This window comes from Gopherus evgoodei, chromosome 11 (genome assembly GCF_007399415.2).
Source record: "Gopherus evgoodei ecotype Sinaloan lineage chromosome 11, rGopEvg1_v1.p, whole genome shotgun sequence".
NCBI lineage: Eukaryota > Metazoa > Chordata > Testudines > Testudinidae > Gopherus > Gopherus evgoodei.
Window position 1 is genome coordinate 20373232 of NC_044332.1, and position 18665 is coordinate 20391896.

The 18665-nt window shown below is 47.9% G+C and overlaps 1 protein-coding gene across 1 annotated transcript in view; it reads left to right on the forward strand.

Annotated features, from left to right (window-relative positions):
- ICA1L (islet cell autoantigen 1 like) overlaps positions 1–3744 on the forward strand; it is a 72496-nt gene extending 68752 nt beyond the window's left edge. Inside the window, exons 13-14 of the mRNA XM_030580555.1 lie at positions 425–523; positions 2517–3744. Coding sequence (XP_030436415.1) covers positions 425–523; positions 2517–2632 — 215 coding nt within the window. The 3' untranslated portion in view covers positions 2633–3744. The remainder of the gene's footprint in view (positions 1–424; positions 524–2516) is intronic.
- The last annotated feature ends 14921 nt before the right edge of the window (positions 3745–18665 follow it).

The following is an 18665-nucleotide window of genomic DNA, read 5'->3' on the forward strand; positions in this document are numbered from 1 at the left end:
CAAATTCTGTTTCCAGTTACACAAGCCTAAATCCAGATTACCTTCAGTTTATTTTAGTTTACACTTGTGTAACCAAGAACAGAAATAGCAGGATTTTATATACTTTGTAAATATTAAGTATCACACTGTAACATGTTTGCAACTGTGGGACATTCAGAACTATCCTAAAGAGTGTGGGGGGGGGGAGGGAGGGCAGGGATTACTGTTGATACATTAAACATTTTGTAGGTGGTTAATATTTCCTTAGGCTATCCAAAGCAAAAAGTCCAAATCCTATCAGCATTAGTGCAAGTTCATAGTTAATTACATTTACCACAAAATAATCAGTGTTCTACGTGGGATCTATATGTTGCACTCAGATGACGTTTTACAATATCTTCGGTATGTGGTTGTTGCTCAGTAATCCATTACTTTTTCCTCTAAGGTTGGACATCTCAGTCAGAATCTGTGTGGTCTCTTATGCACTCACTGCCTGGTAACCAGCCCTTCCCTTCACACAGCACTCCAAAGACACCACCGCCCTGTAAGTTATTTCTATATCTTTGCAGCAGCAAGGTTTCTTCATAAGCAGTGTTTCATACTTAACATTTTGGCTTATTATTTCAAACAGAATACTTTGCTGGTGAGAGACAAGATAACTCTGAAAGTAGTGATATGTTTGTCCACATCTCTTAGCACTGAGCAGTTAAAATAGAAACAGGAAAATTACTTTAGCACATGGATCTGTGAATACTATCCTTCTGTATTTTATTTCAAGGTTGCATGCTAGTATCTTCCAGCAAAGACTGTAGCATTGTATCAATACCAGCTCATATATATTAGCACGAGTAACTACTGTAAACACTTACAAAATGGGATTGGAATTTGGAGGTCTGACATGTAAAACAGATACTGTACCCTTATGGTCATGTTTTCAGTAGTTTACTGGGTACATGAACCAGTGTCTTGCTGTCAGCAGATGTAAAGTCCAAAGTAACTTGGAGAGCTCAGAGTTTCTACAGCAGTTGCAATGCATGTGCTGGTGTATAACAAACACTTCTCAATTTCATGTGTCTGCATGTTTTGCTTGGGCTAGAGAATTCACATGCTGTAGACAGCGAAGATTTAATCCAGCCAGTGAGCAAGAAGGGAGCTTTCTTCAATAGGGATGATATAATTTCTACTACTGTTTATTTGAAATTAATGCTTACATAACCAGCATTTATCTTTTAAAAATGAAGTTATAAATAGATTATGTGTAATGATGTTTCAGTGTTTCACTAGGTTTATAAAACCCACAGGGTTTTGATAAAAAAAAAACAAAAACACACTTCCATGGTTGCATTTATATGCAAATGAAGTGTGCCTTTCACTGTAATACAATTTGAGAGGGAACTAGATTCTACTCCTCAATGTGCATCAGCAAGACTACTTACTAAAGGTGTCTTCATTGCAGAGTTAACTCAGGTGGCAGCCAGGTGTGAGCACCCCGATTGGCCTACTCCAGATCTGAGTGGCCACACTGCAAAGCCCTACCCAACTATGTCCACTTGACTGTGTGCACATTGGTGCTGTAATCACTGAGATGAAGGGCTAGGACTTCTGGAAGCATATCCCATGGTTTTATGCTTCAGTAAATTGAGCTCCTCTAAGATTTTTTTCCCAGTGAATTGTTGGAAAACTTGTCTGTCCTTCTGGGCACTTGGAGAGAAAAGTGGGAATGCATTCTCAATGTCTTGGTGATGTCATTATTCTACTGCTTCTCCAAATGCCCATGATGTCTTCCAAGAAAAACAGGGTAGAAACAACCTGAATTGCTCATGGAAAAAATAAGCAGAGGAAAAATACAAAAACTTATTTTAGAAAAAAAAATCAGACTGCCTTTGTGCCCTCAGAAGATGCCAAAAATGGCACAAATCTATTTTCTTTCCTGTACTCTCAACATCCAAATGAGCTAATCAGATACTATGGTGATGGGCAGCAGGACAGAGCACTAAGAAGCACTTGGCATGGGGACAAAACTGGACCTATATTATTTTTTACATTTCAAGAGGAAAAATAAACACTCAAAAAACAACTATAATATTTGACATTTGTCACAATGACACATTCCAGTAATGTACTGCATATGCTTAAGGGGCAGAAAAAAGGTTGGAGTGGTTTTTGTGTCTAAATTTTCATCTTTGAATTATGAACTTTTTTGGGGGGGATACTAATGGAGGTTTCTGTTTCAGTAACACTTCTAACCATTTTACAGTGCATTTATTTAAAATTATCTTGCATGCACCCTGTGGAATAGTAGATAAGCTAATAACTTACCTTCATTATCTTAATAAACTGTTCTGAAGTGTTAATGGAGTTAATAATTTAGTCCAGTATCTATGATCTTTGATTAAAGAGAACATATAGCAATTATCCAATTCATTTTTACTAAATAAATGTGATAAGGCCAACTTAAATATTTTATTACTTAAAAGGTCTGATTGAGTCAAAGAGCAGTTCAACAAAGAATGTAATTTTATTTGATTTTTTTCTAGCTTTGGAGAGCAGTAATCAAGATATGTCAGCCTGGTTCAGTCTGTTTGCAGAGTTGGATCCCCTTTCAAATCCAGATGCCATTGGGCGCTCAGACGATAAACTCCTCAATGCTTGACTACAGTTACCCAATGGACAAGGTCTTATTATGTCTCACTACAGCGGCCTTAAATATAGAACCTTACTTCCTCTTGCTTTTCTAGAGAGGATTTCAGATTCTAGCCCAGACACACAACATCGAAACTGTAATCATAATGTCAGTCAGTAAAGTCCCAAACTATAGAAAAAGCATTAAGGGTGCTGTTGAGAGCAATAGAGGAAAGTCACTTTATCTTTGATGCCTTGGTTTTATGGCTATTTTAGGTGTTATATGAAAATATGGCGAGCTGTTCAGGATCAATACTGAAAAGGTTCAGTTTCATCAAGACAAAATTACAAGACAAGCAAAGCTATATCAAACTAGTTTCTTTCTTGCATGCCCCTTTCCCCACAGAAAAGAGTTACCTTATATCAATGTGAAGATGTTAATTCCCAGAAAATACTTCAGGACAGATAGTACCTTGGCTCTTTTAGAGGACCCTCATTAACCTTCAGGACAATTGCACATCTTTGGCCAGACCCTCTAATCTGGCCAATTTGTGCATGAGGCAGGACTAATGAGGAGGGAGCAGAGGTGGTTTTACATTGTCTTTGTGACTTCCTGATCCTGGGGGAAGGCATGAGTATATTTGGCTCCCAGCTCAACTTTGAACAGCCTCAAGGCTATTCTAAATTGCACTAAACTGCCCGTGGTTCCAAGGGCCAGAGCACAGGAGTACACTCCAGTCACATCCACTTTTTATTCCCTCTCTGCTAGTCCAGGAAAGGCATAGAGCCAGTACACTAGCTGTGAGACAGCTGAGGGGGGGATCCCTAGGTACCTGGTTAAACAGGCTTTACAGACACTTTACAGTGATAGAGCAGCACAGAAGGCCTGTATCACAGGCAGGACATAACCTATTCATTCAATTAGCCTTAGACAAGAAAGCACAGGCCAAATTCTGCCTCTGTTTGCAACTGCAGGTACTTTAGAGGGGCTGCAGAGGTAGTAATCATGACTGAAGTTGGCTCACAGTAAATGCCATTAGAGTAGCAGTTATTCTAACAAGGAGCCATCTTATTCATCAGTTACAGAAGCTGTAAAACTGTAAACCAGGTAGAGCAGCAGCAGAATTACCCAGATTACTCCTCCGTAGAGACAAAATTTTTCTTTTAATTGTATTGTTATTTAGATTAAGTATTTTGTTAAAAAGGGAACAAGTAGAGCTCACCTGTACATTTTGATCCTTTGGTGAGTGGGAGAGATTTAACACCTCATTACATGATCACTTGCAGCATGTTGGACAACTCACTCCCCCATGTATGCGGTAACTTTTTCTAATTTTTTTATTTTGAATTACAAGTTAAATCTTGTTGGGCAAGTTTGTATCTTTTTACCTTCATGCTGTTTGCATGCTCTTCAGGTTGCTGGGAGCGGTTTACTGTGATTCAACAAGATTCTTAAAGAGAAATGTTAATGCATTGGCAGAATTTTGGCATGATGTAAATCTTGTTGTAATTAGGTGAGTGGATGATGTCTGATTCAGGCTAATGAGTGTACCTACCCCATCCCAGTTTGGTGGTAGTAGGTTATAACTAAAGCCAGGCACGTGGTGTGGGGTCAGATTATCCCCAGTCAGATGAGGATAATTAAGACATAACCCTCAAGTCCCTCGAGACTCTCTGCAAGCTACAATGGAGGCCATAGTTTTCTTCTCACTGCAAGGATTCCTGGTGCCTGTGTGACTGACACCCACCAAATTCTAGCAAATCATGCTACTCTCAGCTCTGGATCACAAAGACACAGCAATGAGGTTGCTGCAGGGGATAGAAGAAACCTCTCTACAAGCCCATTTAGACATTCACTGCTGCAGCATGGAAATCTACTCTGTACTGCTAAAAAGAAATGTCATTCAGACATAAAATTTGAAGAAAAGTGAAACCAAAAATTGGTCACATGTTATTTGAAAATGAACACTGATATGTAGGAATTAATGAGATTTGATGTTAGTGCTTGGCAGGATAAGCAGAAACTTTAGACTGGAGCACCATTTTGCTTGCAGCAGTTAGTTTTCAGGCTAATATTGAAATACTTCATATAAGCAACTACACCAAAAGGGATGCAAAAAGTGTTATTCATTACAGACGTGCTTCTGTGTCAAAACAAGTCCAAGAGTCTTTGGTTTGTGGCTAGGTGCTGGGGACCTTTTCTGATGCATGTGCTTTTGCTGCACACCAAGACCTTATCTACACTAAAGGGAAAAGTTGATCTAAGCTACACAATTTGAGTTACTTGAATAGCGTAACTCAAATCAGCATAGCTTAGATCTATTTATTGCAGGGTCCACACTAAGCGGCATTGACAGGAGATGGTCTCCCATCGACTCCCCTTACTCTTCTCAATCAGGTGGATTAGAGGAGTTGATGGGAGAGCAATTGGCGGTCGATTTAGCGGGTCTTCATGAGACCTGCTAAATCAACTGCTGATGAATTGATCACTGCAGCACTGATCCTCCAGTAACTGTGGACAAGCGCTTAGAGACAAGAATTTACATACCCCTGTATTCAGAAGAGTTTTGTGTTAACACTGTTAGGGGCCTGCCTAGTTCTTACTACACATTGCATTGGGGAAGGTCTAGAAAAGTTCTACATAGACTCGTAGACTTAAAGGTCAGAAGGGACCATTATGATCTTCTAGTCTGACCTCCTGCACAACGCAGGCCACAATCTCACCCACCCACTCCTGTAACAAACCCTGACCTATGTCTGAGCTATTGAAGTCCTCAACTTGTGGTTTACAGACCTCAATGTGCAGAGAATCCTCCAGCAAGTGACCCCTGCCCCATGCTGCAGAGGTAGGTGAACCCCCCCCCCCCACAGGAGCTCTGCCAATCAGCCCCGGAGGAAAATTCCTTCCTGACCCCAAATATGGCAGTCAGCTAAACCCTGAGCATGTGGGCAAGACTCACCAGCCAGACACTCAGGAAAGAATTCTCTGTAGTAATTCAGATCCCACCCCATCTAACATCTCATCAGAGGCCATTGGGCATATTTACCGCTAATAGTCAAAGATCAATTAATTGCCAGAATTAGGCTATCCCATCATACCATCCCTTCCATAAACTTATCCAGCTTAGTCTTGAAGCCAGATATGATTTTGCCTCCACTGCTCCCCTTGGAAGGCTATTCCAGAACTTCACTCCTCTGATGGTTAGAAACCTTTGTCTAATTTCAAATCTAAACTTCCTGATGGCCAGTGTATACATGATCAAGGCAGATCTGGTGACTACCTTTCTTCTATTAAAAATCTTCAAGGGATTTGGGGGCAGCAGAGAGGAGAAGGGAAGGCAAGTAGCATCCCAGTGGTAAACTCTCTTTGAAGTGCTGGTACGCTGCTTGGGGAACACTAGCAAGGCGATACTGGGAAATGGGCGAAGTCTGAGCCCAGGGTTGATTACTGGGAGTAAAAGGTTGTGGAACTAGGGCCTGGCTGCTGCTAATGAATTGGGAGGTGATAAGGCTTACTTGTATGTGGCAGTTCTATTCGGGGAGAGGGGTGGGGAACTGGAGAAAAAAAGTGTAGTGGTGATATATACAGATGGAATAACATTTCCTCAGGAGTCTTGGGCAATACAGCATTCACCTGAATATTTCTTTCAATGGTTGAGGGAAATGGGCAATCAATGGACTCTCCAAAGGCCACTCTAGCTCCTATAATGTCTCCAGGAGTGATGGTTTCAGATAATATATAAAACTAATTGAAACTCTGGAAAAAGTAATTAAAATACAAAAATGAGGTGTGTGGGGGGTACTGTTCTTGTCACATGGCAAGAAAGCCCTTTCCCACTCCTCTATTAAGCAATAGCAGAAAGTCAAGTCAGTCTCTCAGTTGTCCTGAGGACAATTTGGGGTGGGGGTGGGGGAAAGAAGATGAACAGACAGTAATGTACATTTTCTTACCCAATAATTTCCTTTCCGCTAGCAGCATCTCCCACAGTTCTGTTACATCTGACATCAAAATTGTGCCACAGTTTCTCAGCTGGATGCAGTAGCCTTGGGCAGAATGAGGGAAAGATAATGTCCTGGGAGACAAAGAAAGAGGAGTTCACTTTGGGGAAAAATGTCTGTGGCATTCCCAGCACCACCTTATCATGGAACATGCAGTAAAAGATGGTTACTCACCTTTGTAACTGTTGTTCTTCGAGATGTGTTGCTCATATCCATTCCAGTAGGTGTGCGCGCGCCGCGTGCACGTTCGTCGGAGACTTTTACCCTAGCAACACTCGGTGGGCCGGCAGGTCGCCCCCTGCCGTGGCGCCGCTATGGCGCCGGTTATATACCCCTGCCGGCCTGCCGCTCCTCAGTTCCTTCTTGCTGACTACTCCGACAGTGGGGAAGGAGGGCGGGTGTGGAATGGATATGAGCAACACATCTCGAAGAACAACAGTTACAAAGGTGAGTAACCGTCTTTTCTTCTTCGAGTGCTTGCTCATATCCATTCCAGTAGGTGATTCCCAAGCCTTACCTAGGCGGTGGGGTCGGAGTGAGACGTTGCGGAGTGCAGAACCGCTGAGCCAAAGGTGACATCGTCTCTTGATTGGGCCACGAGCGCATAGTGAGCAGTGAACGTATGCACTGACGACCAGGTAGCTGTGCGGCATATCTCTTGGATGGGGATGTGTGCCAGGAAAGTGGTCGACGAGGCTTGAGCCCGAGTAGAGTGGGCGGTAAGACGGCCAATCGGGACGTGGGCCAAGTCGTAGCACGTCCGGATACAGGACGTTACCCATGATGAGAGCCTCTGGGCCGATATAGGCATACCTTTCATATGCTCCGCCACCACTATAAATAACTGGGGCGAGCGTCTGAAGGGCTTTGTCCTCTGGATGTAAAAGGCGAGGGCTCGACGGACATCCAGGGTATGAAGCTGTTGGTCCCTGCTTGATGCATGCGGCTTCGGGAAGAAGACCGGTAGGAAGATATCCTGATTAATGTGGAAGGCCGAGACCACCTTGGGGAGGAAAGCCGGATGCAGGCATAGCTGCACCTTGTCTTTGTGGAAGATTGTATACGGGGGGTCCGCATTCAAAGCACAGAGCTCTGAAACCCGCCTGGCCAAAGTGATAGCCACCAGGAAGGCCGTCTTCCAGGACAGGTACAGCAATGAGCAAGTGGCCAAGGGCTCAAAGGGTGGGGCTGTGAGCCGAGCCAGAACAAGGTTGAGATCCCAGGTAGGGGAAGGAGGCTTAACCGGTGGGTAAAGGCGCTCCAAGCCCTTAAGGAATCTCGAAACCGTCGGGTGAGAGAAGGTGGAGCTGTTCGCCTCCCTTTGATGGAAGGTGGAGATGGCGGCTAAATGCACCCTTATTGACGAGAGTGCCAAACCTTGTTCCTTGAGATACCACAAGTATTCCAGGATAAGAGGGATCGAAATGGCCTCTGGAACTAGGGAACGTTGTGCACACCAAAGAGAAAACCGCTTCCACTTGGCGAGGTATGTCGTCCTCGTGGAGGGTTTCCTGCTTCCCAAAAGGACCTGTTGGACCTGGGCAGAGCAGCGGAGCTCGGATTGGTTCAGCCAGACAGTAGCCACACCATCAGGTGTAGGGACTGCAGGTCTGGGTGGTGAAGCCTGCCTAAGTCCTGCGTTATAAGATCCGGGCAGAGTGGCAGTGGTATCGGAGTCGTTAGGGATAGGTCGAGCAACATGGGATGCCAGTGTTGTCTCGGCCATGTGGGGGCTATCGGTATCAGTCTGGCCCTGTCCCTGCGGAGCTTGAGCAGGACTCTGTGCACTAGGGGAAAGGGTGGAAAGGCATAGAGAAGATGTCCCTTCCAGGGGATCAGGAACGCGTCCGAGAGAGAGCCCCGGGAACGGCCTTGAAGGGAGCAGAATACCTGGCATTTCCTGTTTTCCCTGGAGGCAAATAGGTCTATCTGGGGAAAGCCCCACTTCCGGAATACAGAAAGAAGGATGTCCGGACGGATGGACCATTCGTGGGACAGGAAGGATCTGCTCAGGCCATCTGCGAGAGAGTTCTGGACTCCCGGAAGGAAGGAGGCTACGAGGTCTATCGAGCAGGCTATACAGAAGTCCCACAGTCGCATCGCCTCTTGGCAAAGAGAAGAAGACCATGTGACCCCTTGTTTGTTTATGTAATACATGGCCATTGTGTTGTCCGTGAAAATCGCAACACAACGGCCCTGTAGATGGTGTTGGAAGGCTTGGCATGCCAAGCGGACCGCTCTCAGTTCGCGAACATTGATATGCAGCACCAGCTCTTGCGAGGACCAAAGGCCCTGGGTGTGAAGGTGCCCTAAGTGTGCACCCCAGCCCAGGGATGAAGCGTCCGTTGTTAACGACACCGAAGGCTGTGGTAGGTGGAACGGGCGACCGGCACACACCAGGGAAGGTGTCAGCCACCAGTTGAGGGAGTCCAGGGTTTTTGTTGGGACTGTGACTACCATGTCCAGGGCATCCCTGCGCGGACGATAAACCGAGGCAAGCCAAGTCTGGAGAGGGCGCATGCGCAGTCTTGCGTGCTTTGTCACAAAAGTGCACGCTGCCATGTGGCCGAGTAGGATGAGGGTGGTACGGACAGAGGTTGTTGGGAAGGCTTGTAGCCTCTGGATGAGAGAGACTATAGCCTGGAACCTCTGTGGAGGTAGACTGGCTGTTGCCAGATTCGAGTCCAGCATGGCCCCGATTAATTCTATCCTCTGCATAGGAAGCAGAATGGACTTGTCTAGGTTGAGGATCAGACCTAGATGGGAAAATAGGTCCTTGATGACGCTTACGTGTGCAGCAACCTGAGCCTCGGAGGTCCCTCGAATAAGCCAGTCGTCGAGATACGGGAAAACGTGAACTCGATGGCGGCGGAGGTAGGCGGCGACTACTGCCATACACTTTGTGAATACTCGAGGGGCCAAGGAGAGGCCAAAGGGAAGGACCGCAAATTGGTAGTGGTGGCGGTTTATCACAAAGCGAAGGAACCTTCTGTGTGGGGGGTAAATCGCAATATGAAAATATGCGTCCCTCATGTCGAGAGCAGCGTACCAATCTCCGGGATCCAAGGAGGGTATAATGTTTCCCAGGGATACCATGCGGAACTTGAACTTCGTGATGAACTTGTTCAGAGCTCGTAGGTCCAGGATGGGCCGGAGGCCCCCTTTTGCCTTGGGAATTAGGAAGTACCTGGAATAGAACCCTCTACCCCTTAGGTGCTCCGGAACCTCCTCTATAGCTCCCAACGCAAGGAGCTTCCAAACCTCCTGCAGAAGTAGTTGCTCATGAGAGGGGTCCCTGAAGAGGGACGGGGAGGGAGGATGAGAAGGAGGGGACGAAATAAACTGAAGGCGGTAACCACACTCGACTGTGCTGAGAACCCATCGGTCGGATGTTATCTGGGACCATGCAGGGAAGAATGCGGCAAGGTGGTTGGTGAACTGAAAAGGATCCTGGGAGATAATTGGTACAGTGCTCCCGAGCACACACTCAAAAGTTTGGCTTCTGTCCCGCCGGTGGTTTGGCGGGTCCAGAGTTGTTACCCCCTTGCGGGCCCGATTGGCGTCTGCGGGAGTTATGGCCTCTCCTTCTGGAGAAGTCCTGTCTTGGCCGAGGCGGGGTATAGTGACGCTGAGGCTGAGGGTGGAAAGGTCGCCTCTGGGTCTGTGGCGTATGCATGCCGAGGGACCGCATGATCACGCGGTTATCCTTCAAACTTTGGAGGCGCGGATCTGTCTTTTGGGAGAACAGGCCCTGACCATCAAATGGTAGGTCCTGTATAGTGTATTGCAGCTCTGGTGGTAGACCGGACGCCTGCAACCACGATATGCGCCTCATGGTGATCCCTGAGGCGACTGTTCTAGCTGCCAAATCAGTGGCATCTAGCGAGGCTTGGAGGGAGGTTCGAGCCACTTTTTTCCCCTCCTCCAGGAGAGCCGAGAACTCCTGGCGGGAATCCTGTGGGACTAGTTCGATAAACTTCCCAACCGACTCCCATGTGTTATAATTGTATCTACTCAGGAGGGCTTGCTGATTTGCCACTCTGAGCTGGAGGCCCCCCGCAGAGTAGATCTTCCTTCCCAACAAGTCCATGCACCTGGCTTCCCTCGATTTAGGTGCAGGGGCTTGTTGGCCATGGCGCTCTCGCTCGTTAACGGATTCAACCACTAACGAACAAGGGGGAGGGTGTACGTACAGGTACTCGTACCCCTTGGATGGGACCATATATTTGCGCTCGACCCCTTTGGCTGTAGGTGGAATGGAAGCCGGGGTTTGCCAGATTGTATCTGCTCGAGCCTGTATGGTACGAATAAAGGGGAGGGCAACCCTTGTCGGGGCCTCCGCTGACAGAATGGTGACCACTGGGTCTTCCACCTCAGGAACTTCCTCCACGGGCAGGTTTATATTAAGAGCGACCCGGCAAAGGAGGTCCTAGTGCGAGCGGAAGTCAATTGGTGGCGGTCCAGATGTGGACGTCCCCGCTACTGCCTCGTCTGGTGACGAAGAGGAGGAGACCCCACGGACCACTGGGTCCTGAAGCGAGTCGTGGTCCTGTGGGGCATCCTGGGGTGGGTCTTGCACATCCGAGCCCAGCGCTGGGAGATGTTCTGCATCCTCTGGAGGGGGTCTGCTCACCGTGGCCTCTGGCGCCCTATGTTCAGAGGGCCTCGAGCGCGGCGGTGGATGTGGGGCACCTTGGCTCTGATGGTAAGCCCAAGGAGTCCAAAAGAACCACTACTGAGGGTCCTGCTGGTTGTCCGAGTCCCCGTACGACGCCGATCCGGCATGAGAGGAGACCGATGCTAGATGAGATGGCCATGGCGGTGCGGAGATCACAAAGTGATGATGCCTGCGTCTGCTGGAACCGTCGCCACACGGTGCCGGGGAGCGGTGCCGTGATCCTCTACGGTGCCGAGATTGCAATCGGGACCTGCGACCAGCTCGGTGCCAGGAGGTCGACCGGTGCCGGGAGCCGTAGTGTCGAGAGCGGCTGTAAGAAGCCCGGTGCCGTGAGTGATGACGGGACCTGGAACGGTGCTGGTAGTGTCCGGACGGCGACCGGGACCTCGAGCGGTACCGCGAGTACAACCGGTACCGCGAAAGGGAGCAGTACCAGGACTGCGAGCGGCCGCGTGATTGAGAACGATGGCGGGACCGTGAGCGTCTACGGGACCTGGATCGGGACCGAGAGTGACGAAGTCCCATGGTACCGGACAAAGAAGGTCTGACAAGGTTCGGCTTGCCTGTGGATTGGAGGACCCGCACCGGCGGTGCCGGGGGTCGAGGCAGCTCAGGCTCCGTTAGCACGATCAGGTCCCGTGCCGCAGAGAATGCCTCCAGAGTGGAGGGCACGACAAGCTCAACCGCGGCCCGCGCCGGGGAGCTGGCATGCACCAGACTCGACGGCTGGTCTGGGGCCGGAGTCAACGGTGCAGCAGAAGTTGACGTCGCGGCAGATGGCAGTGCCGGGCGGTCCGGTCTGGCTAAGCGCTCTGACTGCGGTGCAGGCACGGCCGCCGCAGGAGGCTTGCGCTTCTTGCTCGTAGGTGACTTCGAGCGGTGCTGGGTAGAAGCCGGTGCCAGAGAAGGCCGGTGACTCGGAGTCTTCACTGAGGTCTGCTCCGGTGCCGGTGTAGCGGCTGATCTCGGTGCCGGTGCCGGTGTCGGTGCCAGAGCCGAGGAGTGGGGAGTCAGCGCTGCCTCCATCAGCAGCTGCCCGAGGCGAACGTCCCGCTCTTTTTTGGTTCGGGGCTTAAAGGCCTTACAAATCCAGCACTTCTCTGTCAGATGGGCCTCACCCAAGCACTTAAGGCAGGCCTCGTGCAGGTCACCAGTGGACATCGGCCGAAAACAGACTGCACACGGCTTGAAGCCCGGTGAGCCGGGCATGGGCCCAGCACCGGGGTCGGGGAAAGGGCTAACCCCCAATCCCGTCAAACTATCTACACTACACAAACTGAACTACTAAATACACTAACTAACTACAATTAAACGAACTATATACAATAAGAAAAGATGAGTGAATCGCTAGGGAGGTGGAGAACAGCACGCTGCGCTCCACAGTTCCAACATCCGACACGGGCGGTAAGAAGGAACTGAGGAGCAGCGGGCCGGCAGGGGTATATAACCGGCGCCACAGCGGCGCCCTGCCGGCCCACCGAGTGTTGCTAGGGTAAAAGTCTCCGACGAACGTGCACGCAGCGCGCGCACACCTACTGGAATGGATATGAGCAAGCACTCGAAGAAGAAGTTTCCTGCATAGATAAGGCTGCCACCTGGTATACTCACCTAGCAGACCTAATGCTGACCAATAAACAGGTTTTGATGGAAAGATGGAATGCTGATACTGAAATCAGAGGGTTGAAGCAGTGAGCTATTAGGGCTTTCAACACCAGTGGTACATCCCATTTTGGGAAGACTGACCTGACCACCAGTTTGGCCAATTTCACTACTCTTGAACCTGGATACTTGGGGGTCCTTTGCCAAGGAACACAAGGATCCTGCTACTAGAACACTACTAACAGCTGATACCTGGCTGAAGATCTTTGTACATGCCTTCTTGGTGGAAGTCTGAAATAGCTGGGATCCCTGCACCTTACTGCAGTGTGCTCCTGGCACCAGACACTGACCTTGGCCCAGATGGAGGAGTAGGCTTCTAGTGCAGAGACTCTCCTGGATGAGAGAAAATTGTCTTATGACTGGAATGGAGACAGAGTGTTGCTAACACTTATTTTTCAATAGCCAGGCTGATAATTGCTGTTGGTCTGGAAGAAGAGGACGACCCTGGAAAAGAATGCCTGGTCTCACTAGTAGCTGTAATGTTGGTTCCATTTTTAGCTCTCTTGGGTCAGAAAACCAGGGTCCCCTTGACCAGTGTGGGATTATCACTATAATCAATGCTTATTTCCACTTTGTCTGGATACTTTCCCTCGCAATGGGAAGGATAGGTATGTGCCTAGCAGGCCTTGGGCCATTTGTGTGACAGGGTCTCTGTTTTCCTGATGTAGTTTTTTGGACTTTTTGCGTTCCTTTCGATTTGCTAACAGGTTGGCTGACAGCAGACTGAACCACTGTGAGATCAGGTTGAAAACTTCTTGGTTCAGACATGATTCCAAGTTTTTGATTTTGCGTCTGCTCAGCCAATCCACTTTCTGGTTCAGTTCTCCTTTTATGCGAAGTACTCTTAAGGAAGAAAGAGACTGTTCTGCACATCTGATTATGTCCATTGCTTCTACATGTAGCATCGGGCTCCTTGTCCCTCTTTGGTTGCTTATGTATGTGACGCTGGTCATGTTGTCAGACTGAACTAAGATGTGATTTCCCTCTAGGTGGCTCTGGACTCTCCATAGGGCCAGTTTAACAGCTCTCAGCGCCAGGAGATCGGAGCCTTGGGAAGAGGAAACACAGCATCGGATTCCCTTGTGCTGTTTCAGGTCCCCAACCTGTCAGGCTGGCATTGGTTTTGAGAAGCAGAGGGTCTGGAAGGTCTATAGGGAGGTCCTTGTGGACATACTCTAGGACGGTGCACCATCTTAAGGTGCAGAGCACCCGATTTGGGACCAGCGCCTGATCTGTCATGCACTTGGGGAGTGGTCCCATATTTTGCAGTGAAGTCAGAATGTAAATACTCAATTCAATTACATCAAGTGGGTGATGCCTTATGGTGCTATAGGTTAGAAGCACTGCAGTAACACAGAAGTTTAATTTGCACAACAGTTTAACCGTGGAAACTAACATGTAAGAGAAAATCCATAAGTTTCTGAAACAAAGTGAGTCCAGGACCAATCCCTGTCACACTGTAAAATGCCTATGCATTTAATGAATCACATTTCATAAGGTTGTAGAGCAACTGCATGGGGGTAGGAGAAATCACTTATGGTACAGCATTGACCTGGGAGCCTGAGTTATACTTACAGCCTGATAATGACTTGCTGTGTAACTATATCCTACAAGGGAAACTGCCAGGCCTGAGAAATTTCCTCATAGCTGACATCATCCTGCCCCAGGTTTATCTTCACCATCTCACAAATAAATTATGATTATTTAATGGAGGAAATGAATACATTCTCTATTGTAAGTATATTGGGACAACACTCAATCTCAAGAATTCAAGAACTGTCTTCTTTGCAACCTAACTAGACAGGATCAATCTTTCCATTTCTTTTCTCTTCATGCTCTGCTAAAAACCTGTATGATTTGAAAGCACTCCCCATGGCCTGAGAAATTCCCCAAAAGATTTCAGTATTAGTAACCTGCTTATCATTAGTGTCACAGGTAACAATCTGCCTTTTAAAAGCAACTCTGAACTTGAATGTCTTTTAGTTACAGTACTTCAACAGGAAACACCTCAGTCTAGAAACACCCAATCTCATCAACAGTTTCCTAACAGTCATGAGGAAAGATCCATTTTTCATTCAGTGAATTCGATTTATCTTAGGCAACTTGCTTTTATAGCTTTTGTTCTTACGCTTTTGACCCATAAGAAGAATAAGTGGTTTCTGCACTTTTATAATATTTCCAGAATCAACTGGATGTCAGACAGACATTTGAAATGCAAAGGAGGATCTGTTAAAAATAAAAGGGGAATAGCAAATCTTTCTTGTCTGTTGGATTCCTTCTAAACTTGTAGTGACTGGAGAGGAGAATTAGAGAGGCCAGGCTGGGGTAAGAGTCTCCTGAAGTCTCAAAGCGGGCTGCGGACAAATCACTTCTTAATAGGTCTCCTGTCTCAGGAGCCCTGATGAGCATTAAAAAAGTCAGTAACTTGTTCTATTATTCTGAATTTCTGATTAGCAGCCTATTTATTTTCTGTTCAATCTATTCACTTTATTTTTTTAAAACAAATCTAATACACTTGGACACACCTTGATTTTACTCCTTATGGGCATTTCCAGGAAAGCGTCAGTCCCGCCCATCCATCCTGAGCTCACATATGGCTCAGGATGATTTGTCAGAAGGGAAAATGTTCTGGCCTTCTAAACAGAAAGGACCTACTGAGAGCAGACAAGTCTTAGTAACAATCAGCACTCTCACCTGACTTCAAGGAAGTGAGCTACTGTTGCTCACAGGCATAAGATGAGCATAGTTCCAGTCTTGCTGCTCTGCAGCAAAAGCCTCCTCCATCAGTAGGTCTGATTTGTGTGTGTGGAGATCAGCAAAACAAGCCAAGTCTGACTCAGGGGCTGAAAGGGTATTTGGGGAGGCTACTTGAACCAAAATAAATTAAGAAGAAAAAACTCAGAACAGTATGGAGCTTGATTTGCAGGAAATGTCTGAGCAGCTTCCTCTGTAAGGTTGCCCTCTCTATAGGCCACTTAATTAGTAATGAAGTGCAGCAGCTTCAGTGAATTAGGTTCCAGAGGAATGCAGGCATCCTCTTCTCTCCACTCATCCATTCAGGGAGCCATCTGCTGGAGCTCGCCTCTCCAATTCTCTAGATTGCTGTTATTTTCCTTAAACAGGGTGGATCATAAGCATGACGGGTGTCAAAGGGTCTATAGAACCTACCAAATAGGTGGGAAAAATCACTCGCAATGTGTCTTTTTGAGGCAGTGGGGAATAAGGGTGAGGATTAACCTACTGTCAGGGGTGAAAGTAACTTACAGGACTTACTGGTACTGCCGGAGTCCTGAGGGGTGTGTGGCCTCATCCGGAAGAGGCGTGGCCTCTCAAGATTTAAAGGCCCTGAGGAACCAGCTGTGGCTGGGAGACCCAGAGCCTTTAAATCAACCAGAGGCTCCCAGCTGCAGAGGTGGCTGGGAGCCCCCCAGGACTCAGGGGCAAATTAAAGGGTCCGGTGCTCCGGCCGCCAGGGGGAACCCCGAGCTTTGCAGGGCTGGGGCAGGGATTTAAAGGGCCCAGAGCTCCTGCCGCTGAGGGAAGCCTGGAGCCCTTTAAATCCTGGCCCCAGCCCGGCTGCCAGAGCCATGGCCGGGATTTAAAGGGCTCTGGGCTGCCCACAGCTGCGGGGAGCTCTGAGCCCTTTAAATCCCCAGCCCAGCTGCCAGAGCCGCAGACGGGATTTCAAAGGGCTCCAGGCTGCCTGCAGCCCTTTAAATCCCAGCCCCAGCCTGGCTGCCGGAGCGGCGGCTGGGATAGAAAGGGCTCTGGGCTATCTGCAGCCGCGGGCAGCCCAGAGCCCTTTCAATCACCGCCATGGAAGTCGATGCTGTCCAGCATGGCGTACTGGCTCTTGCTGGAACGCCGGACTGGACCGGCTTACTTTCACCTCTGGAGCAGCAGAAATACTGTCTCCTCTGTCCCCCCCACCCCTCAAAAGGGCACCACCGGCACCATCCCTGCGGGATAGTAATACATACTGTATGTATGTGTATGAATGCGTCACAAACAATGCAGCTGCAGCCTGCCACTAACCAGCAGCGACCGGCCCCTGTGGGCTACTGCCTGCAGAGAGCCAGCAGGTGCTGCTGGGCTGGGTCTGCCAAGGAGTAAGTAACCAAGGCAAAAACCACAGCCAGCCAGCCAGGGAGGGAGCTGGGGATGGGGAGAGAGGGGAAGTCAAGGGTGAGTGAAGGACACCTGGAATAGCCTTCATGAAATATACAAGAGATATTTAGAGAAAGTTTTGTCAATTTCAGCCTCTGCACTCTGCAGGCAGGCCAAAACAAAAAGAGACCTGAGATTGCACCCGATGTCCTAAGGACATTTCAGGTGTTTAAATCAATATATAAAGAGGGTGGATTGGAATGAAAACTACTATTTCTTTCAAAGAAGGCAGAATAATTTCCCTGAATATTCAGTTTTCCCCTCCAATCCCTTTGTGGTTTTGTTTATGGGGGCTATTTGCTTTCCCTGTGAATCTTTAGTTGCTTTAGCAAAATTGCTTTGCCCAAAATAAACCCTAATCATCATGACACATCTTTCCACCATGTTCTCCATGCTTTCTGTGCTGTTTTTTTTAAACAGTAACATTTCAAAGAGGATCTGCAAGCAGTTTGGACATCACAACCATGATGCTCTGCTAGGGATGGAATGGGATAGATTTGAACTTGGAAATGGTTCCTGATTTTGGTTGTGTTTAGGAGATCCCCTCATCCCAAGGGCAGAAAAGAACTGCCCCTGCCATGGTCTCACACACCCAACAACTGGGAGTGAAATTAACAAGCATGCCAGAAACAGCTCCTAACTCTGGGCACTGAACTGCACAGGGAACAGCTGAGTTTACACTGTTCTTTTGTAGGTAGCAGCAGCAGGCATCTCAGCCAGTCTCCCTACTGCAAGATAGAGCTTAGAGGAAAAACCCTGCTGGGGGGTGAGAAGGAATACAGAGCCTTGTCTGCAGCCTGGCTGGAAGAGGGGAGGGAGGAGATGAGAAACCAGTGTGACAGTGAGGTTTTCCCCTTCCACCTGCTTTTATTAGCTCTGGATTTAAGCTGTGCAGCCAAATGCTTGTATTTGTTGTGTATATTAGTGTTGGAGTGATCCCCTCATCCTGGGGGCAGAAAAGGACTGCCACTGCCATGGTCAACCCTGCCCTCGATCCCCTCCCCCCAGCTACTGTGAGTGAAATTAACAAGGATGCCAGAAACCTAGCCCGGGGGGCTGAACCATCAGGGAACAGTTGAGTTTAAACTATTCTTATGCAGGGAGTAGGCTTCTCTTTCCCTCCCTCAGTCAGTTTCCTTTTCTTACTGGTCCTCTGTAGCGGCCCGTACCAGCTTACTTTCACCTCTGCCTAGTGTCTTCCAGCCTAATCTTCCCTATATCCTCCCTTTCTAACTTTTCCTCTGAAAGGGACATGGCTCAGGTGTGATGAAGTGAAAACATCCACCACCCTCAGGATAATTAACGAAGCAAATGTTCAGGCCACCACAGCACATAAAACCTCCTCAGCTGCCAAAAACAACAACAAAAGATAAAAAAGTAGCTGGAAATGTTACTATTTTATTGTAGGCAAACTCATCTATTCTAGATTTTGAATATTTTCAGTGGAAAGAGTTCACAAATCAGAACTCAGATTCATGCTGTTAGGCAAAAGTAGCATGGGCACAAATAGCATATCAAAGACAGAACAGTGTAAATCCAGAGCAACTCCATTTAACTCAAT